At 40.8% G+C, this 22598-nt stretch overlaps 3 protein-coding genes across 4 annotated transcripts; 1 reads left to right on the plus strand and 2 right to left on the minus strand.

The window, feature by feature from the left end:
- Positions 1-752: 752 nt before the first annotated feature.
- ganc (glucosidase, alpha; neutral C) lies at positions 753-7217 on the minus strand (the record flags this gene model as incomplete). Its single annotated transcript, XM_069535712.1, has 20 exons — positions 753-1366; positions 1735-1838; positions 2170-2282; positions 2732-2845; positions 3097-3171; positions 3256-3332; positions 3419-3483; positions 3560-3628; positions 3757-3931; positions 4090-4191; positions 4290-4386; positions 4822-4965; positions 5030-5109; positions 5255-5381; positions 5483-5718; positions 5894-6038; positions 6258-6441; positions 6549-6645; positions 7035-7104; positions 7206-7217. Coding segments are annotated over 20 exons (2196 nt in total), but the record flags the coding sequence as incomplete, so codon positions are not given.
- On the minus strand, positions 7209-9103 carry LOC138412196 (neutral alpha-glucosidase AB-like). Its single transcript, XM_069535396.1, has 5 exons — positions 8938-9103; positions 8512-8577; positions 8146-8248; positions 7740-7867; positions 7209-7479 (listed from the first exon to the last, which is right to left on the minus strand). Exons 1-5 carry the CDS (start codon positions 8964-8966, stop codon positions 7299-7301), a joined length of 507 nt encoding a protein of 168 aa, XP_069391497.1. The 5' UTR covers positions 8967-9103; the 3' UTR covers positions 7209-7298.
- Positions 9104-9958: 855 nt separating this feature from the next.
- LOC109636458 (transmembrane protein 87A) lies at positions 9959-22194 on the plus strand. Of its 2 annotated transcripts, XM_069535395.1 has the most exons (20): positions 9959-10201; positions 11002-11059; positions 12415-12512; positions 14514-14630; positions 14826-14873; positions 14964-15005; positions 15110-15236; positions 15385-15446; positions 15682-15865; positions 15966-16065; positions 16184-16277; positions 18011-18082; positions 18206-18314; positions 18808-18866; positions 19031-19134; positions 19238-19314; positions 19879-19943; positions 20029-20081; positions 20332-20362; positions 20504-22194. In XM_069535395.1, the coding sequence occupies exons 1-20, from the start codon at positions 10103-10105 to the stop codon at positions 20543-20545; spliced, it is 1641 nt and encodes a 546-aa protein (XP_069391496.1). In that variant the 5' UTR covers positions 9959-10102; the 3' UTR covers positions 20546-22194. The 2 variants fall into 2 exon arrangements, with proteins under 2 accessions (XP_069391496.1, XP_069391495.1); XM_069535394.1 differs by lacking the exon at positions 11002-11059 and having other exon boundaries at positions 10033-10201.
- The last annotated feature ends 404 nt before the right edge of the window (positions 22195-22598 follow it).

Here is a 22598-nt window from a genome sequence, read left to right on the forward strand (position 1 = left end):
CATCCAACCAGGCAAGAACATCTGGTCCCTTCATCTCCCTCTGTTGCTGTGTTGTGAAATAACCAAACGTTAAAGAGTGTTATTACAGAATATTAGGATGTGACAGTGACGCTGACCTTTGACCTTCATCGTTTCATCCTATAAAGACATTTATGTGACATTTTGTCATAAGTTAGTGAGGTCAACGTGACCTTTGACCTTCCACCACTAAAATAAATTCATCTTTGAGTCCAATTTATGGACATAAGGGTTAAATATAATATAATATATATGTACAAATTAAAACGTGAGGCCTCCAGCCAGAGGATGATAAAAATCATCTTAGAGCTCATTTGTATTTTATTCCTCATCATGTATTAAATTCTCCATCTCTTCTATCACCATATATTTTCTTATCTTCTTCCTGTAAAACAAAAACGACATTCTCCTTTGTGATAACTCTTGTTCCAAATCAAACGCCATCATTCCCGGTGAACAAATATTTGTACAAGCACATGCTGCACTGGCTCTTTAGTTTTATTTCAGACTCATCATCAGTATAAAAATAAAATCCTCCTACAGTGATTCTTTCACGCTGCAATTTCCTTGTAAAGTCTCATGAAGGAATTAAGCTTATTCCAGCGTTTCCCGTTCTATTGTCATATTTTGTGTCGCTCAGCAAACATCTGCTCCAGGAAGATGTCAGGTCACGCAACACAATATAGTGAAACCATGACGACATGTTTAAAACAAAGGAGTCTGCTGCAGCGAGCGACATTTGAAACTGAACATCGTTTATTGAGGAAACTTTCACAACATTGCTCCAAAACATGAAACTCCTGATCGTGAATATTACAGTTTTTTTCTTCAAGTAAAATAAACTTTCACCACGGCTTCACTCTCATTCACTTTTTCTCAACATTACAAACTAAAATATAATTAGGAAAGAATAATGAAATATATAAAATGTTCTATTGAAGGTGCAGTTCTTAATAAACAGGAGTAAAGTGTATAAAAAGAGACAGTTCCTGCTCTACGGTCGTTTGCTTCCATCAACCGGTGCAGTTTCAGTCGACATGCATTTTCTTTCCTCTCATATGAGCTCACCGTGAACTTTGACCTTTTGACCACTGGAATCACTTCGCCTTTGACCCCAACTGAACATTTGAACCCACTTTGAAGCAGTTTAAATGTATTTTGATGTCCTCCTCCTCCTCCTCCTCGCCTCTCCTGTCTGCAACAAACACATCCAGGCGACGGACACGAGCACAGAGAACCTACAGTATCTGAATCTCCCAGTCCGTCACCACTCTGAGGCTCAGGCTGCTCACTGTCAGTCTGCAGCAGGTCTCCATGTACTGAAACTCAGCAGAGGTGTCCTCGGAACCTGGTGATCAAAACATGGATTTATTCTCTTTCACACTTAAGAAGCTGCTTTTTATAATTTTAATGAACCAAATAAATCTATAATATATATATTATATATTTGAACAATAGAAGGAAAACGGTGAATGAGACACATGATGATGTCTCTTTGTCCTCCAAGATATAAAATGTTTAAAACAGTTTTAGCGTCTTTAATGCACCTTGAAATGCACCTGTATCATACCGCGTTCCCTGATTTAACCAGACTTCATTCTTTGAACCTTTACCTAAACGGACACTGTCAATGTTCCGTGTGACCTTCTCTCAGGCTGTTTTTAATTCTCATCATCATCCTGAACCTGCACGGTGTGAATTCCCAGAGATCCTCACCTGACTGGTGCACAGTCACGGCGGACGGTTTGCTCTTCATGCCCAGGATGGTGACGGAGTGTACGACAGTATCACAGTCGAATGCTCCTTCTTCACTGGCGGCACTGAGAGAAGCAGAGGTCAGAAGACTTAGAAGGAGTTTAATAAACCGTACTCAGTGTATTTTCTACATTCGTGTATGAATTTTTGAGTTTGACAAAAACGTGTCTAGTGAGTCTGATCTTGAGTCCAAGAAAAAGGTTTGTGCCAGATGTTGACGACATACGAATGAGATGTCACGTCGTGGCGACCTCTGACCACCAAAATCCAATCTTTTTAATAAAGGTTTGTCCAGATTTGAAGATATTCCACAGACACAGTGCTCATGAGAGCCACTGTTCCACGCGGTCTAAAACTGTGTCCCTCTGATGTTCAGGAGGAGGGAGTGTGACTCACCGGCAGAGCAGCCGGCCTGACAGCATGTTAAACCTGCGCAGACAGAAGGCCTTTCTGTGGAGGTAGTTGAAAGAGTGGCCGTCGTCCAGGTACAGCTCCCCATCAGCAGCCCCCTGCGGAGAGGAGGGGCCGCAGCCTGAACTTTACTAATTTAATTACACAAATGTCAGAAGTCGGAGCAAATAAATAATAAATCCTGAGTTCATTCAAGTAGTTTTTAGACATCCTGAGATATATTTGTATTGGGTTATAGTTTTCCTGCTGTATTCTCACATCAGCTCACTCTGACAAATTCCAGACATTTTAACGGAGCAACTGACGCAGACATTCTCCTTCTCATGTACAGCCCCACTGGAACATTTCAGGAAAATGTCCGGCCTTCATTGCTTTAGTGAAAACGCAGGTAAAAACATTTCAGCAGCTGCACCCGTGTATGAGAAAAAGATAAATCAAGACAATAACCAGCTGACTTTCTCCATTTCTTATTACAAAATGGAATCAGTAAAATTATTCCATTGGATTCTACATTGGTTACTTTTTTGGCTTCTCCTCTGATTCTTACCTGAGGGTCCAGAGCCACAGTGATGGAGAGCGGGAGCAGCTGGAGATCAGCTGAGCAGTGGCTACTTCCTGCTGACCTGCAGATCACCGAGCCGCCACGCTGGAACACAGGAACCTGGACAGAAGAAACAACTCTCCTCCATAATATGTCATCGCAAATAATCAAACAGGATAAATTGTAGATGAGGTCTCCACCTTAATGTTTGCCTGAGTTAAAATAAAGCTTGAATGAATGGATGATTCAGAAAAGGTATTAAAACAAATGAAACTACTTTTGATAATAGTATAAAAAAGAATGAATATGAAAACTTCTGTCAGTCCCGTCCATGTTATAGCCCCCTCTACTGTTTGGATCATGGTACTAACTGTGTCCAGGGTGACAGGAAGACTCAGAGTCCCGCCTCCTTTGTGCATCTCTGCAGATTGGACATCAAACCAGATCTGAAACAAAACCAAACCTTCATGTAAAATCCCCTCTGAGGTCTGATGGGAATATTTCTGTATGTTGCCCGGGGGTTTGTTTACCTCATCAGATCCAGGAAGTAACACTTTGACTTCCTGAACACCAGGATCAGTGACGGGACACGCCAGCAGGGCTCCTCCTGCGTGAAATCAGAGATGGTTAAACTCCGAACAACACAAATCCAATGATTGCAGGACACAATGTGTAATCAAGTGAAATGATCACCTATCATATGCTGGTTGTCCACACTGAAGGTGCTTCGTTCTCTGGGGAACTCCACCCACAGCGGTCTGTATGAAACAAACAAAATCAGCGTTGATGTGACGCGAGTGCATCAACTGACCAGCAGACGACAGCGACACTCACCTGATCGGAGGCAGACCAGAGGTGTGAGCCCGGTGGAACAGAGTGTACCAGTAGGGCAGCAGCTGATACCTGAGCACACCAGACACTTGTCACAGCAGGTTAGGTTCATGACAATAGATCAACGTCCGTACTACTGAACAATCTGATCACTGGAAAACCAGAGTGACTGATGGACTGTGTCGTGTCGGAGTTGGTACCTCTGTCGGATCACCGTGCGGATCGCAGCGGTGACCTCCTCTCCAAACAGCCAAGGCTCCCGACGCTTGCTCACACAAGCAGAGTGACCACGGAAAAACGGCTGCAGGGCGGCGGCCTGGTACCAGCGCACCAGCAACTCTGGATCTGGATCCTTGAAAAACCCACCAACATCAGCTAAAGCACAGAGGACAAAGGAGATCAGCGATTTAAAATGTGAGATTCAGCAGTTGCATGAAAGTAAAATAGCATAAAAGCAGCTCATTGCAAAGAGCGCAGGTCATTCCTGTACTTTAAGCTGATTGACTAGTTTTAAGTTAAACGACTCCTCCCACCTCCGCAAAAACCGACGCCTGTCACACTGAGAGACAACAGCATTGGGATTGAGATCTTCAGATACTCCCAAGTGGCAACGTTATCACCCGTCCACACTGCACCTGTACAAAGAAAGTAAAGTGACGATAAATTAGAAAAAACAGCAAAGGATAAAACCATGAATGCAGGAATATACATTTGTCCATTTTAAAGAACTCACCAAGTCTCTGTGACCCAGCGAAGAAGGAGCGCGACAGGACAAAAGGTCTCTCTGAGCCCCCGGAGCGAGTTATCAGACCGTCCACTGTGGCCATGTGCTGTGAACCAAACACAAGTCGTCTCGTGAAGTGACCCCGGAGACGAGAAGCTGCGATTGTGCACGACTGCCTCAGGGACTCAGTTTGGAAACACGTCAACAAATTGGATAGAAAAACGAGATTCGAGAGCGTATGGTGACACGGGACTGTAGAGAAAAAACAAAACCTATCGGGTCTTTAACAGAGCTCACGCAGCTGCACAACGGAACGGTGGATATTACCCATGATCCTCAGCTTCCTGAACCAGAATAGCTGAACCCACTCACCAAAGTTACATACAGACGTTCAGGGTGAGGAGTGAGAATGAAAAGAGGAAACATTCTCTTTACTCACAGGGTCAAGGTTTCAGATTTAAAGGAAAGAAACATCCCAAAAGAAATCAGGAAGATGTTAGAGTTTGACCTGTGTAGAAATAAACTAAATGAGGCCACTCACCTGGTAAAAACCATACAGGTTGTGCAATTCCCGATGTTCCCAGCCCCCATAATGCACCGCGTCCTTCGGCATGGTCTGCTCCGGCCCACTGAACACTGACGGTTCGTTCATATCATTCCACAGAAATAAAGACGGCGTTGATCCCTGCATCGGACATGAACACATCAGCGGGATGGATTCGGGGATTATCGATAATTGATACACTTACTTTGTACTTATCCAGGGCGAAGCATCTGGAGTACCATGCTCGAGTGTCTGGGCGGCTGAAATCAAGGTAACAGGACTCACCTATGAGAAATGTTTATATGGATGGTTATCAAAAAGCAAAAATACAGTACAGAGAAGATATGTAATCTTACCACGGGTATAAAGACGTTAACTACTATAAAATATTGAATTTATGTTTTTTAACTTCATGTCGGAGGAAGCTTACCGGGCCAGCATGAGCCCACATAGAGCTGTCCCTCTCTGTCCTTGACAAAATGTCCACCATCCCTGGCCTCGCGGTACAGTGACCAATCAGGATCAGCTTTGAAGTGGGGATCACTTATAACAACCAGCTATAGAAAACATACAGATACACACAGTGAATACCCAGAATGAATTCACTCATAAAAGAAAGGAGAAACCTGCTCTACAAACTGTGCAACCTGAAACCCACCTTCCGGTTCTTCTTCTCGAGGTGGAGCTGCAGACGGGCAGGTTCAGGAAAACAAACGGGGTCCCAGGTAAAGTAACGTTTCCCGTCCGTGTGGTCGATGTCCAGCCACATGACATCGTAGGGGATGTCGTGACGATCAAATCCAGAGTCTACAGCCCTCACATCAGCTTCATCCTTATAGTTCCAGCGGCTCTGGTGGTACCCGAGGGCAAACAGAGGGGGAAGGGTTTGATACCCTGACAGACGGGGGAGAGAAATGGTCAGGAAGTAGAGTTCAACATCACGCAGGATCTGGACGTGTGAAATTAAAAACTATCCGTCTGAGATTGTTTTAATTTACTTTGTGAGAGAAGAAGTTCCATGAAAGTTCATTCTTTCCTTTTATACACAAATAAATAGCATAAAACTCACCTGTCAGCTGAGCGTACTGGCTGAAGAGCTGCTGTGGACTGGGCCCGAGCAGAACCACACAGTCGATCACGCCGCTCTCCGACAGCCAGTGGACGTCAGTCTGAGGCTCCCTCCACCTCCTCTGTATCAGGGGCACTTGTTCATCCTGGTGAGGTACAGGGGGCAATCAGGTGGAAATGAAAATAGACTTTATAAACAGATGGACGAAATGACGAGTGAGGCCAGATCGTTTGGATTGATGGTTTCTGTAATTATTTATTCTAATAATCCTGCGTCCAATTGTTATTATGAGCAAGAGGATGATAGAATTATTTCAAGAGGCAGACAGACACTGTATGACGACAGCACTGTGACCACGGTTTACCTGCTGGTCACTGGGACTGTATCGTATGTTCACAAACGTCTCAGATGCATTTTGCCAAAACACACCCAGGGTCCTGTCCAGTTTGTGGGCCACCAGCAGCGGCACGGACCCGTACAGGCCAAAGCGACTGTACAGGTCATAGGCGAACACATCCAAGTTATAGAGCCGGTAAGGTTCATCATCTCTGTGAAATTAAACACTTTTTTTTTTAAACTAGAATTGTGAATGTATGTGTAAAGCTGAAAACTAGTGAGATGAAACTATGAATCACTGTTTAGCTGCTGTGTGTACCTGGTGTCTCTGAGCTGCAGGCTGTCGGCATGTTCTGGAAGACCGTACACGTGACTGAACCCGTGAAGACAGAGGTCCGCCCCAATGCTGCTCGGGCCTGGACACGCACAACATCTTATCTCATGATGTTAAAGAAAGTGATAATGAATTTAAACAAATCTGCTCCAGAAGTTCACGGGTTCTTCTTTGGCTCATCAACCATTTTCATCAACTTTTATATTTACCATGTTTCATACAGTGTAGTTTATACATTAGCTATGAAAGATGCTACACGAATATATTTATTATTGTATGCACAAAAATTACAGTTTTAAAATGTCGTGGCATTCAGGGTCTTGGTGATATGGAGGGTTAGACATTCTGCGGAGTGGATTCTCAAAAAGCTCAGTAAATGAGATTTAATCCTAAATAAGACTGAATCATATTTAGCTGCAGGATAATTTACTGACAGGTTTGATTTTAAAGAATTTAACCGCAGACACGAACCATTAGCTTTGATGTCCACAAACTGCTTGAAAGTCTCTTTCCACAATAAACTTGAGTCGTCCTCTTGAAGCTGTCAAAGTGAAAAAGAACAGGAGGTATTTATAAAGAAGATGAAGCCTCTCGTGGGAGTGACATGATACTGGAGTTTGAAAAGCATTAATATTCTCTCACCTCACTGAGATGTGGCCATGTGGAGAAAAAACACAAAGAAAAGTGATCAGTGTTGATTCATTTGTTTTCCAGAACACAACTCGTCCCTGTAACTCACCTGGGTCGATCCTGCAGCGTCTCAAACCACAGTTTTCTTCTAGAGTTGAATGTGACCATCACTTCCTCTTCGCACAGGATCTCCAGATAAAAAGGAAAAGACCACAAGCGAGCCTGATAACGTCCTGACGACCAGGTCAGGGTAACACAGTCCTTCGTCTGTCTCTTCACTCTCAACCTGCGGGACGACGAGGGACAACACTGTTGAAATGCTGCAGCAGTCACACATATTAGGATTAGAAAAATCTGTCAAATGATATGGTCGTCAATTATATCGATTATTATAAATGATGTTTAGAAGAAGCTCCTATTAAACCTGAATGATTTCAGCAATTAATCATTTCTCATGTGTAACACAACAAAGACACAAAGCTTGGAGTGGATCTGCTTGTGTAACTACATATTATATAACAAGGGTGGTGCTGATGCGGCTCTTACTGTTCACACTGTGGTTCACCAGTTATCACATCTTGAACTCGGTAACGTGCTTTAATGGGCTGGAGTTCGTCTATCAGAATTCTTACAGTGTCATTTTTGCAGGGTGACACCAAAAGAATCAGTCTGGTCTGTGAAAAGAGTAAAGCAAGAGATTTCATTTTATGTAGAATTTAAAGCGGTGCTTTATTTATATCATAACAAGACAACATGAGAGATAATTATGTGCATAAAAGAGCATTTCATGGGGATCAATTAAGTGATTCGGATTATATTTATCTTTGTAACTCTGCTGATGAAAGTCAAAGGGGCATTTTATTAACATCCTGCTTCGGTTACACGTGGAACTCTCTGTCATCAACCAGTTCTAACTTTTGTAATGTGAATTCAGTGTTATCAGTGTTCAGACCTGTGTGTCGGCCTCCAGTAGTTCAAATCGTGCCCCCTTCTCTGTGAGCACCATGGTGTCCAGAAGGGCTCGGTGCTGCAGGTTCGGACCCTGCATTTGTCGCCTCAAAAGTGACAATAGGCATAAATATCACGATGCAACAAAACTTGTGGTTTTTATTAATTTGTAGCTTTAGCTCACACGTGACCTACAACTACAAATGTATAAAAACAATAAAAAGCAAAACATTTTACAAATCTGAGGTCGATCTGTTGTGTATTAAACTCTTAACAATATATACACAATAATTATAACAAGATAATTATTCATATTGTTTAATCACCCAGCTCTGACGTATTGATAGTTTCAGTGTTACAGTGAATGTACCTGTAAAAAGCAACCTGGTCACTTTTCTTGAACTTTTCTCCAGATTCCTCATCATCAGGGACGATGCTGTGGAACAAGAAGAGAGAAAGATAACTGTGTATATTATTTATTACCAGGCTTATGGAGGGAAATAAACCATTTCCTGTCACATTGACTTTTACATATTCACTTTCACTTTCACTAGAACTACTTTCACTAGAATCCTCAAATGATGTGTCATCTGCCAATGAACCTGATTTAAAAGACAAACTTATACAAATAAATACAAATGTGGTCACAGAATACATGTGAGTTGTGTGTCCTGTCCTGTCAATGGTCAATACACTTAATTACAAGCAGAGTGAACAACAGGGAGCAAACTCCTAATCTCAAAAAGTCAATACCACACGATGTGAAGCTCGTGAAGTCACAGAGATAAGTTTGTACCTGAACACAGCTTCACTCTCTGCAGACATTTCCAACTGACGTCACGTGAAACAGCAGTCGCTTCTGACAGAGCCGGAACTAAAAAGACCGTGAAGTGCAGCGACCACACGGACCACAGAGTGGGAGGACCGAGCAGAGACGTAAACAACAACACAACATCCGGTTTGACTCTTCAAAACAAAACACGTACTGAGGAAACATTTACAACTTTATAGAGTAGAGTAGAATAAAGTATATTGAAGTAGAGTAGAGTAGAATAAAGTATATTGAAGAAGAATAGAATAAAGTATATTGAAGTAGAGTAGAGTAGAACAAAGTATATTGAAGAAGAGTAGAACAAAGTATATTGAAGAAGAGCAGTATAAAGTATATTGAAGTAGAGTAGAATGAAGTATATTGAAGTACAGTAGAATAAAGTATATTGAAAAAGAGTAGAGTAGAATAAAGTATATTGAAGAAGAGCAGTATAAAGTATATTGAAGTAGAGTAGAATGAAGTATATTGAAGTACAGTAGAATAAAGTATATTGAAGAAGAGTAGAGTAGAATAAAGTATATTGAAGAAGAGCAGTATAAAGTATATTGAAGTAGAGTAGAATAAAGTATATTGAAGTAGAGTAGAATAAAGTATATTGAAGAAGAGTAGAGTAGAATAAAGTATATTGAAGTAGAGCAGTATAAAGTATATTGAAGTAGAGCAGTATAAAGTATATTGAAGTAGAGTAGAGTAGAACAAAGTGTATTGAAGTAGAGCAGTATAAAGTATATTGAAGTAGAGTAGAATAAAGTATATTGAAGAAGAGTAGAGTAGAACAAAGTATATTGAAGTAGAGCAGTATAAAGTATATTGAAGTAGAGTAGAGTAGAACAAAGTATATTGAAGTAGAGCAGTATAAAGTATATTGAAGTACATTAGATTATAGTAAAGTGTGATGTATATATTATATCATCAGTGTCCTCGGTTAGAATCGTAGGATCGGTGTGTTCCGCCCTCTAGCTGCGGCAGGGTGAACTGCAGTGAGAACCGGAACTGGAGGCGGAAGCAGCTCCGTGTGACTCTACCACAGACTGTGTGTGTGTGTGTGTGTGTGAGAGAGAGAGAGAGAGAGAGTGTGTGTGTGAGTGTGTGTGTGAGTCCTGAACAAGTAGATGCTCGAACCAGGAAGATGACAGATCCTCATCGGTTTCCTTTGCTCCTGTTCGCGTCCCTCCTCCGCCTCGGTGCCGCGGCGGAGGTGTCGGTGTGGAGCGTGGACATCAACCCGGTCAGTGCTGCTCCTCCGCCCGCTGCGTTCACCGACGGTTTCACACACACACACACACACACACACACACACACACACACACACACACACACACACACAACAGCTGTTAGCAGGGTGAGCTAACTGGCTAACTAGCTCCTCCACGTACCTGTGTTCACCTGTCACGAGCTGCTCTCTCTCTCTCTCTCTCTCTCTCTCTCTCTCTCTCTCTCTCTCTCTCTCTCTCTCTCTCTGTCCGTGTCCTTCAGCTGATCGTGTCATGACGCTGCTGGTCTGTGTCTCACGAAGTCAATCAAATACATAAACACCTGCAGGTCACTGGCTGTGATCCAGTTATTTCAGAGTCACAGAAGTCAAATGATCGAACGCGTTATCAAGATAAACATCTCTCATTATCTCTAGTTTAAATGTCCAGTGTGTGATACTTAGGTGAAATTAGAATTCTCATGTTATTATTGTATTAGAAAATGATCCTCGTGATGTTTTCACTTGTGTGTTTCATCTGAATTGTAGAAATTGTTGTTTTCTTTGGAAAGGGCTCTTCATGTTTCCGTGCTTTATATTGACATCAGTTCATTGGACGGAAGAAGAAGATGAGAAAGATGGAGTATAGTATATGTGTATGTATATATATATAACCACCAGCTGATGTTAGGGACACAACACAGTGTTTAGACTGACCGTGGCTGTTGAAATGCATCCTGGTTTAATGAATAATGGATTTAATCATCTCTGAGTGATGGGGATGTCAGAGAAGAGCCTGAACAGCAGCTGACTGATGTGTCTCTTTTTATTTTCAGACACAAAATGCTGTGTTTCGGAAGACGCTGTACGCCAACACCACCATCTTTATGAAGTGTACGTTTTGCACCGTTTTTTTCCATTGACTCAAACAGGATGAGGGCAATGTGTTACTATTTATTAAACTATTTGGGCAGCATTGCATGTCGGCAACTTCAAACATTGAAGGTCTTGGTGCCGTAATGATCACGCTATTGAAACAGAAAGATCATTTGTCCAATTGCTGGAGTATTTACTTTTACTCAGTTGCTCCCAGGCGAGTCGTGAGTCACAAAAATACGTAACACTAAACTGACTCAGTCAAAACTCTAGTGTTTTTGATCCAACGCAGGTTTTGACAAAAAAAAAAAAAAAAATCTAGCAGGTCGATGAGTTATTTCAAAGAAGACACCCATCATGCCCTCGTCTTCTTTCTCTTCTGAAATGTTGATTTGGCTTCATGTCCCTCAGTGGTTCTGACCCAGTTACAATCCACCTAAGGCTGGTTTAAAATACAAAAAGAGTAACTCCTCCATCACAAGAGCTAGAAAATCTTTGCTCTCTTTTTTCTAATGCCAGTTGTTGTAGTTATCTGTCTCAAGATTCACTGCAGAGGACGCACCATTGGGTTTAACATTTAAATGTCAGCTGGAGTGATATTGTTTCGCTGAAATGAACGTTTCACTGTTTGTTTATGAGCCTCGTTGGTTTAACTCCAAATGTGATTGATAAGCTCAATGTCCTGCAAACAGAGTCTGGTAAAGGGAACTCTCAGTGTTGCGAACGAAATGTCAGCATGAAAAATCAAATGAGAAAATTCCCGTTTTCTTCAGAGAATCATTTGTGCTGCGTTGTTTTTCACCTTCTGTTTCTGGCCGAGATCACCTGACAGGCTGATGAGGTGGATGAATGTAACTACATCACGCTTCAATCTGAGGAATCAAAAAAGAGAACGCTGCCTTGCATGATTTTTTTTTCCCTCTGGAACAATTTAATTCATTTGAGAAGACACAAAACATCACCTAGATTATTTTTGTTTTCATCTCAGCTACCGAGGAGCTTTCTGGGAGAAAATGAAATTTAAACAATTAATGATAAGTGTCAGGTTTTGCTTTCAGTTCTACAGGAGCGAAGACTGTTTCCTCTCTCTGAGGCTCACAGTTTGCATCCGCTTCCAACAGCCATACGTGAGAAATCCTTAATACTTTGAAGGAAGCAGAAATATCAGCTCCTGCTGTCGGAGAAAATGATGCAATGCAACAGAATCTTGTAGGAAAAAGATGAAAATCTCTCGATGGAATGGAAGTCGACAATACACAGATTATTTCCTGGAATTAATACACACATTGTCACGTGATGTATCTGTGTCCTATTAATGTCTACTAATCCAGAGTCTCACCGTCTGAGTAACTGGTCGTCTTCTCTCCCTGCAGTCCAGGGTGACACAGCATCATGTGGAAGAAACCTGGCGTTCAACATCAGCTGGTACCTGCGCTCGTCTGTTTGCTACAACGAGGTCTTCAACACACCAGTGAGTGTTGACGTTTGATTCTTGATGTCTGACCCCTGAACGTCAATATAACTGTACATGTGGTACATATACATATATATGTATATATATTCTGCCAGACTGACTATTCAATATACAGAAATATAAAGACTCTAACATCTCAAGCTCTCATTCATCCCAACGTCTGTCAGAACGACTCAGTGAGGAGACGTGTTGATTCTGTAACGTATCTCAATAACCACGAGCACATTTCACACTTTGGTTTTTCAGTTTTATTGCTAGTTTCTGTTTTTCATCTTGCTTATCGTCTTTTATCCTTTTAGTGTTTTATTATTTAAGTGTTTTTAGGGCAGGCGCAATATTCAACTCACTTGTATTCTACATCATTATTCTGGGTCTTGCGTGATATGTCCTTGTGTGCTGCTTTTTGTTGTTGTAGTGTGTTGTATAGTGTGCTCCTCTGCAGCTGCTGTACCACTTTGGCCAGAGACAAATTTCCATTTGCGCCTGAAGTTGCTGGTAGTGATAACATAACGATATTACCATGGCAATGGAATTAGCAAAAATGAACCAGCTCATTCATATTCTCCATTCAAACGCCGCCGAGGTCAGACGCACACCCGTCTACAAACCAATCAGTGTCCGGTGTAGGTACAGTAAGTGAGGACAACAAGTGCGCTCCCTAAATTACAACGTGAAACCAAAATAACCGATCAAAAGTACAAAATGTAAAAGACATGAAGCTTCAATCTGAAAAATTCATCAAATTGAGCGGTGCATTAGCTTCATAGATTTCCTGAGAGAGAGACAGTGTTATCTATATTTAATGCACCTTTTTTTTTATTCAGTTTGTCAGATTTCCTTTCACATTCAGCATCAAACGTCTGTAACAGCAGCTGTTGCGCTCCTTTCTGAAGTATTTTCACTGCCTGAGGTTCCTCTTCTGTCTTTGTACCGGCGCTGACTCTCTCTGTCCAGAAGCATCTCGAGCTCAGCTGCTGCTCTGGCTCTGATGCTCGTCCCCCTGTCAGTGTTCATCTCAAAGCAGACGGTCAAAAAGTGAGAATATATATATATATATATATATATATATATATGAAGGTCACCCGCAGCCCGATCAGGACGTTTTCATTCAGATGTTCTACGAAATGTCAACGTCTGCTTCTCTCAGCCTCCTGACATTTTTCTAAAGCAGACGAAGCAGCACGCTGAGAGCAGCCGACTGTGATTTCTTCTTTGTTCTTTGACGACAAGAAACTAGTGAGGAAGTCCTCAACATTCCCAAAAAATATTCAGCGACGCAGTTTATAAAATCTTAGATCTGGAGCCAAGTATTTGACTTCATCATTTATTTATCCTAAACAGTAAATCATCCGCTCTTTAATTAACCAGTTGTCATCATGAAACTGCACTGATAAGCTCATGTGTGGCTCAGATGTGCAACTTCACCATAAATCTGTTGTGTGAGCAGCAAAGTGTGTGATTTAATTCACTGTATCTACCAGCAAGGGCTGTTTTATTGAGCCGTCATCAGACCCTGGACTTTATGACCCTCTCTGTTCGAGCAGGATTCACGTCCTTAACTCTGGTGTTTCTTAGTGTGACGGTGATATTGAAATGGTGTTTGTAGTTTAGGGTCGTATTTTCAAGTAATCCTCATATTCGTCATATTCTTCTTCTTAATAACAATTGAATTTGAGCAAAAAAAACTTCATACATCCATTAATTTGCAGCCTCATTCTGTCATCTGTCCTTTTTTTAACATCATGTGGTCGTTCGATGCAACTTTTACTTACAGCAGATTTATTAAGTCAAGATTTTGTGTCATTTACTCAAAGTCTATTTGTGTATGTAGACTAAACTTAGATGTGTCTCCCATCCCTCCATGTAAACAACTAATGATAACACCTGTATTTGTGCTTAGGTTTTGTTTTTTTTATCATCGAATCTCTGTTGGATCATGAGTGTTATTTTATTTACAGTCAATGCAGAGTAGATTTCTTCCCTCACTTCTTTCCGTAGGACAACAAAGCGACGAACATGTTTGGTATGGACCACATGCTGAAAGACGGCTGGAGGGGCTTCTACAGTCAGGGCTACATGTACTTCGAAAACTGCTCCTCCCTCTTCCTCCCAAAGGTGTGTTGCCACACCACTGAAAAGAACTTAATCAAAGGATCGTGCAGTTCTGTTTAACCTCAGTGTTTTATCAGCGCACCGCTTATCTATGGTCGTTCAGATCATTTCATTTGTCTTTTCTTATTTACTTCATACATCTTTGCTCTCTCTCTCTCTCTCTCTATCTCTCTCTGTCTCTCTCTCTCTCTCTCCCAGGTCTATTATTCTGACTTCAACCCATATCAGCCCCTAACCAGCCCAAAGGTGAGTCACTGATCAGGCGGATGTTCAGTCCGGAAAGAGGAATCCACCCTTGACCCCTATTTTATTGTCGACCATTTCGTTTCTTTTTAGAGTGACCCGTCCAATCAGAGCCTCATTTGGCCCGACAAACCGGTAAAGAAGTAATTTTATTACTTTAAATGCGAATATTCTAAATCTCTCTTAAGTTTTTCCGGAGGTCAAACTGTTGGTGGAGTTCACTAATATTCATTTTCCAGGACATCAGTGCGGTGGCCAAAGCCTGGGGGGACAGTCCGTATCTGTTCATAGTAAAAGTGCAGCCTTTGTCTCGTGGAGTTGACGATGAAGACACTGGCGCCGAGCAGCCCAACTTTGCGTTCACAAGTGAGAAGAGACTCCATTTAATTCACTTCAAGAGCTTTTGAATCTTTCATGTTCTCTCATTTGGGAAATAGCAAATTTAAGAGAATTTTTTTTTTAAGTGACAGTTATGTGTCAGCAGAAGTGGCTCATTTTAGTTTCCTCTCCCCAGTGAAAGTTGAGATGAAGGGACCACATGACTTCTCCTCTCCGGCAGACTGGCCCCTCATGATGGTATGTACTTTAAGTTACGTTTGAGGAAACGTCTTGAAAAAACTAAACTCATTTCGAATCTTGAGATTCAGCGGATGGATTTTCTCAAGGAGTTTAGAGCATGTGGTTGAAAGCTTGAGGAAGTGAAACTGATGTTTCCAACAATGAGTCTTTAAGGTGGGTGGTGAATAGACTCTCATGGTCCACAGCTTTTAACAACAAATCCTTTTATTGTTTCTGCTTCTGCCCGTCACAGTTCTTCATGATCATGTGCATTGTGTACGTCCTGTTCGGGGCTGTTTGGCTCTTCTGGTGCGCCTGCTACTGGAGGGATCTGTTGCGGATTCAGTTCTGGATTGGCGCCGTCATCATCCTCGGGATGCTCGAGAAAGCTGTGTTTTACTCTGAGTACCAGAGCATCCGTTACAAAGGAGACTATGGTCGGTCGATTTTACACATGGTTCCTTCTGCTTTTTGGATTTTCTCTTTACTTGAGTCTTAAACGAAACATTTTGTTTGCGTGTGTTTTTCTCTTCTCAGTTCAAGGTGCTGTGATCTTTGCGGAGCTGCTCTCTGCACTCAAGAGATCTTTAGCTCGAATCCTGGTTCTCATTGTCAGTCTCGGGTATGGGATAGTCAAGTAAGTTGAATCACGGTATTTTTAAAGTTTTGCCAATAAAGATTGTCAGATTTCCCAAGTAGTTGCATTTTGAAAGACATTTATTTTGTTAAGTTAAACTTTGTGTTTTTCCGTGTAGGCCCAGGTTGGGGACCACAGTTCACCGGCTGGCAGCTGTTGGGCTTCTTTACCTGCTTTTCTCCTCTGTGGAGGGAGTGCTGAGAGTGACGGGCGTAAGTATGAACTGTCATATTCATTTTCCTTTCAAAGCTCAGCTCTCATCTGGTTCTTTAATCAACGGTGATATGCAGATGGTTGTGAAACACTGACACAGATCTGTGAGATAAAATGAAAATTAAAGTGTGTGTGTGTGATGGAGGGAATTTGAATTACATATATTGGATTCTCTAGCACTAACAATAAAAAATTGTCCTGAGAACCTATTCAATGAATTGGATCCATTTAATGACTTTAATACTGACCATTAATTTAATGTACATCTTCAGGACTACCGCTTTCCATTGTCTGCAACTCCTTAGCTTCAGATTACAACAAGAGATAACTTGTTTTGTTTCATAGATGATTTGCTGTGTCCCACAATAAAACTACATCTATGAGAGAGGACAGATATTTAACACAGAATCTTTTCAGGAGAACATTTATACTTAAATATCACTTCCCATTGGCCATGGTGGAATTTTACTGAGGCAAATACAATGAAGCCACTGTTTTTTTTCTTAAACTAGTGCAGATGGAACAGTATCTGGCTCATGGAACTGGTGGTGTTGGTGTATTTTTATATAAAAATGTTGCCTAGCGCAGCTTTCAAGGCACGCAGAATAAGTACATTTGATTTTGAGTGGAGGGGACAATAGAAAGAGAAGGTTATGCAGGGATTCTGTCTCTGGAAGGCAGAGAAGTGATGATAATAGGAAATGACAATTTTGATCCAGGAGGGATTTTTCAAATAGAGCCAAAGACGCTGCAGCAATTTCAAAAGGTCATGAAAACACAAACTTAAACAAACAAACATAGGATAAGAGGAACAGTGAGAGGAATGAAGGGAGCTGCTGCACTTTGGAGAGCAGATGTGTTTTGTCAGGAGGCAGCTGGAGACTTAAATCTCCAACAGAAGAGAGGCCATTTAGAAAATACAACTTCCCTCCTGATGAAGTGAAGCTCATCTCTTTCAGTCACTATCGCACCAACATATGGTCACATTTTTGTGAACCCAAATGCATCCTGGGCCATATTGAAGGACGGCACATTGAACTGTTTCATAATGAACTGAAAATGTTTTTGCACTTTTGTGCTTTCAGTGCATTGATTTGTTTGCGGCGGCCTTCCACAATATTAACAGTGACCATCATGTATTGATTCTGTATTTTGTTAATGTTTGAAATGTTTGTTTTTTTCCCTCACACACACACACACACACAAAACACACACACACACACACACACACACAAAACACAAAACACATTGGCTGTGGACTCGTCTGTCATTGTCAGGCCGGTCTTTTCAAACAGCACTGACGTATGTGGTCCCCATAGACTGCATGTAAACATGGACAACTTGCTCACACGATAAGGAAAATGAAGCCAAAATATCCCGGATATGAGCGCTGCCATCTTGCTCGGATGACATCATTTGGACGTCCGCCTCAGTTTCAGCATCAATCATCTAATTGAAACCAAACTTACTGGAAAGATGTCAGACATCAGTGTGTTAAGAACTACCTTCAAATGACAGAAACCATCTTTGAGAAAATGTGTTTGAGTGCTGTGTACTTTTGTGCCACCCACTAACATGGAGGAGGTGGCGTTTATGACCGATACTCTTTGGCGTCACCTGCGGGGACCTGTCATGTTGTCCATCTTTGTTTGCAGTCTGTGGGGGTCTCATTCTAACGACAGGTGATTGAAGTGATTGTGTTGTGAATTCGGTCTCTCGTCCTCTCTCCCAGGGTTTCTACGGGACGGTTGCCCTGGTTGCTAATCTCAGCCTCTCCCTCATTGACTCCTGTGTCATGTGGTGGATATCCTTTACTCGAGCAGCAGAAAGACAAACTCTGAGGCTGATCAGTATACGCTCTGCAGATACAAGCCTTTAATCGTGCTCATTCTAACGTATACACAAGTTCTCCTTAACTTGCATCTACATTTTCATCAGTCTGTCCCAAACCACTCGTCTCTTGAAGCTCCGCAGGAACGTAGTGAAGCTGTCTTTGTATCAGCACTTCACCAACACTCTCATCTTTTCTGTTGTGGGTGAGTTATGGAAGTATTCTGTCCCCCTATCAGCTCGTCTAGGGGGAGAAAACAGAAACAGCTGCTGTGTTATGATCAGTTAACGTCTAAAACCAGACTAATGCATGCTTCAGTTTGTGTTGTTTGGAAATGTAAACTGCAGTTGCAGTAAACAGAATGATTTTGGAAAATACATGTACTTGTTTTCTCATGGAGATAAAATGATTCGAAGCTGGAGCAAAACAAATGTGTCCTTGGTTTGAAGGTTAACAACAGGCGTGTATTTCACAAAACAAACTTTTCCTTTAACGGCCTCGTACTGTGTCAGCATGCACCTCATGTTTTTAAATCACGCAAACGCATTTACATCGTTGTCAACCCTCTGGCTGCAATAACCTTTGGTTTTAGTTTCTTATTCTGGATTCACAGTTGGGAGGTTTCATGTGTTGTTTCTAAGCATTGCATATTGTTCCCAGACGTCAGAATGAGACCCGTGTTTACTTTGTATCCTCAGCTTCTATCATCTTCATCATCTGGACCACCAAAGTCTTCAAGCTGGTAGACTGCCAGACGGTCAGTTTGTTTTCTGTACCTGATTGATGGTTGTGTTGTGTTGCCGTTCTCTCCGGGAGGTTTACGTCTCCTGTTTACACAGAGACGGAAAGTTGATGTTTCCTTTCAACTTGATGAAACTCATCTCTTTATTCTCTCGAATTCTATTTTCATCCGCTCCACAGGGCTGGAGAGACTTGTGGGTGGACGATGCCTTCTGGCGTCTCCTGTTCTCCACCATTCTGCTGGTCATCATGGTGCTGCTGCGGCCGTCTGCCAACAGTCAGAGGTCAGAGGCGTACAGTCTACGGGTCAGAGGCGATCTGGAGTCCAAAAACCTCCATTCATACACAGAGTTAACATAATTCAGCGTTTGTTGTCGTTCCTCTTAGGTTCTCTCACTCCCCTTTGATTGATGAAGACGATGAAGAGGAGGAGGCCAAGGAGCCCATGCTGAATGAAGCTTTTGGTGAGACATACTTCCTTCTAATGCAAGACCAGCAAAGCGTTTGGCCAGAGGCTTCTTATTATTGAGAACATCTGCGTCAGATAGTGTTTGGAATATTAATGCATGTTGTTATCAGTACAGTTCAGATGCCCGACAACAAGAGAAATAACTGTAAATTGACTTTTAGATTAATCTGGTGCTATAGAAACCCAGTGATCCAGCTTACACCCACCCTGGTGATGTTATTATGATTAATATGACCTGTGTTTAATGTCATTCTTTGCTAATATGTCTCCTTTTAAAGTAGTTTCACAGCAAGGCCCAATTTAGTTTATCGCTTATTTGTGAAAACGTTTGTGTCCCCACTCATCTATGTTTGCTCACAAGACAAACTTTGGTGTAATGTTATATAGTCCACTGTTATCAAGGCCACGATCTACATCTGTTCACGCGAATGTGTCAAGAAGATATTAGTTTAGAAGAGCTCATCGTATATTCACATTCAAAATGTTGTAACCCAATTATGTTGTAATCATGTCATTGAATCATGTCGTCTCAGTTGGCTCTTGTTTCTTCTTTTTTCAGAGGGAATGAAGATGAGGGGCTCAAAGCCTGACAGTAATGGCTCTCAGAAGCTGTTGAGTAAAGAGGTTTGTTGACTGTCATCATCATCTCTCTTTTGTCCCTTCATTGTTATTCCCATGCATGATTTAATACTTTTCAATTTCTAAACAGGATGAGGACCTTAAATGGGTCGAGGAGAACATTCCTACTACTGTTGCCGATGTGTAAGTAGTAAAATTCAATTTCAGACATCCCCGTGAGGTCATGGTCGCGTGGAAAATATCCCACAATGGTTTCACAGCGTTTTGCTTAAAACACATTATTACACTGCCTGGAATTTGTGAGAATAAGTAATTTTTAATCTCAGCTCATGTAAGTTTATAGACATACAGTGTTCATACATAGAGAGTATCTTTTGATGTTTAAATTTAAAATGACTGGATTCATTAAACTCTGCTTTCTCTCTCCGTACAGAGCTCTTCCTGTAATGCTAGACGAGGAAGAGGTAAAGACTCTTTTTACTTTCCCCTACTAGTCCCATGATTTCACATTATTGTCTGTTTGAAATGACCTATGCTGTGCTGTCATTTTACACATAGTTATTACTGTAAGTGCCTTATTCTGTGTTGCCTTTTTTTTTCTTCAGGAAATCCTGAAAACGAAGATGGAGAGATCCAAAATGGAGTAGAAATAAATGTAAGAGTGAAAAGATAACAAATTCACTGAGGCAGCAATGAATGCATTCTGAGTGATCTGATTACCAAAACAAATGTGGGCAAAACCAACCGTTCTGTCCAGACACTTTTTAACTTTTCATTTTGTAATTTGACAGATATTGTGTAACATGTTAATAAGCTGAAAGAAGCATGTGTTATATTAAGGTGGTTATGGTGAAACCCTGAGTTGTCTGGGTTGGCTGCTGTTGATCGGTATTGTACTGATGTTTGTTTCAGTTGAGCAGAACCTGGGCAGTTTCTTAAGAACTGGGATGAGAACGAAAACAAAAGGTTTTACCTCCCACTTAAAATTAAAAAAGTGACCCTGAAATCCAGTGGGGGAAATTTGTAGAAATTGTGAATCTGTTCAGGTAGGAATCAAAAGCAAGAAATCAGTCACTGGTATGAATGGAGGGGAAAACACCAAGTTATTTTACACAGTAAAAGATTATATTAAATTATATAACACAACGTCGTTTGAAATCTATATTCAGAGAAGTGCTGTGCCATAACCTTACTGTCAATGATAATTCCATTTTCAGCAAATCTTACTACATATTTAATAGGTCACTTGATATGATGACACATATGCATTATTTAAATGAGCAACTATATGGTATGATTAACCAGTTAGCCAAGAGGAGAAATGATTTATGCTTCTGTCCTGCCATTAAACATTTCCTGATTTCTAATAGCTGAACCAGTAAATGATAAATGTGTCATTGTTAACACACAACTAGTACTTTGTTGTCCATCTCTATTTGTTACTTTATATGAACGTAACTGCACCAGTGAATATTATATCCCAGCTATCAAGGGAAAATGTTACTGGAATACACTACTGGGTTAGTGTAACGACACAACAAACTCAAAGTGAAGTATGTACACTATTATAAACTTCAATTGTCCATTTCATAGAATAGTTCACCAGATCACCTCGTTACACAGAGTAGACCAGGCAAGTGATTGTGTGATTTCTTTTCAAGCTGGTTTTCACATGTAAGTCGTCATGAGATTAGAGTTAATATGTTTGAATTTAGTTTAAAAGGTAAAATTTTGTATCTTAACAGCTATTGGATTCAGGTCCGCTTCATGTAAACATTGTTTTTTCTTTTAGTTACTGAGTCTGAGAATCCTTTCATGAGCTTTGTGTATGTGGTGTGGGCCTAAATTCAAATATACATGTCACTAACAATATGTAAGTAATCCTTTACCACTCACCTTTCACTAACTGGGCCAGAGTTTTATTTAGGTCTTCACCCAAACTCAGTGGTGCAGGGTAGTTTAAAAAAGAATTGTGTATATGATGAATTCATATTATTAATTTCACCACAAATACAGATTCCTTTTAAACAATCCCATTCACACTGCAAAATGATCTTCCACCTTATGTGGCAGAATCATATCCCCGTCCCAGTCTACTGCAGTATGTGTGGATATTCTAAATTCCTTAATGCTATATGTTTTCTTTTTATATATTTGTTCAAGTCTTGTTGAGGATATTTATTTTAGAGAGATGCTGAAGCCCAATTGTTGGATGTGAGTCTGCATTGTAATGTGAAACTGATGATATTGTGGCTTTTTGCGTGTGTCTTGCAAATAAAATTTATAATGAAACATGGTTCAAATGTCATTGGTTGTGTGTATATTGTACTGTCTCATGCTTCACTGTTCAACATCTCAATTTTTTCTTAATATCAGTGTAACAGCAGCAAAAAAGGACTGTCAAAAAATACATGCAATATAATCATAATATGATGAAGAAAAAAGGAATATGACATGTTTTCGAATATAGGGCAAGACAGTGAATATCCTTTGTAAGTTTGAAGGTCTTCTGCAAAATTCAAGTTACCCAAAAAAATATAAATGGATAGTAAATAGAAAATAAAAAAATAAGAAATGAATATTGCAGTTAAAAGAGTAAAGATGAGCCGATTTAATTTTGAGATAATTCCCCATAAACCGAAACTAAAGTAACTAAATAAAATATGTTAACTAAAACTAAAGTAATTAAATTAAATATAT

Source organism: Paralichthys olivaceus, chromosome 12 (assembly GCF_024713975.1).
Source record: "Paralichthys olivaceus isolate ysfri-2021 chromosome 12, ASM2471397v2, whole genome shotgun sequence".
Lineage (NCBI taxonomy): Eukaryota > Metazoa > Chordata > Actinopteri > Pleuronectiformes > Paralichthyidae > Paralichthys > Paralichthys olivaceus.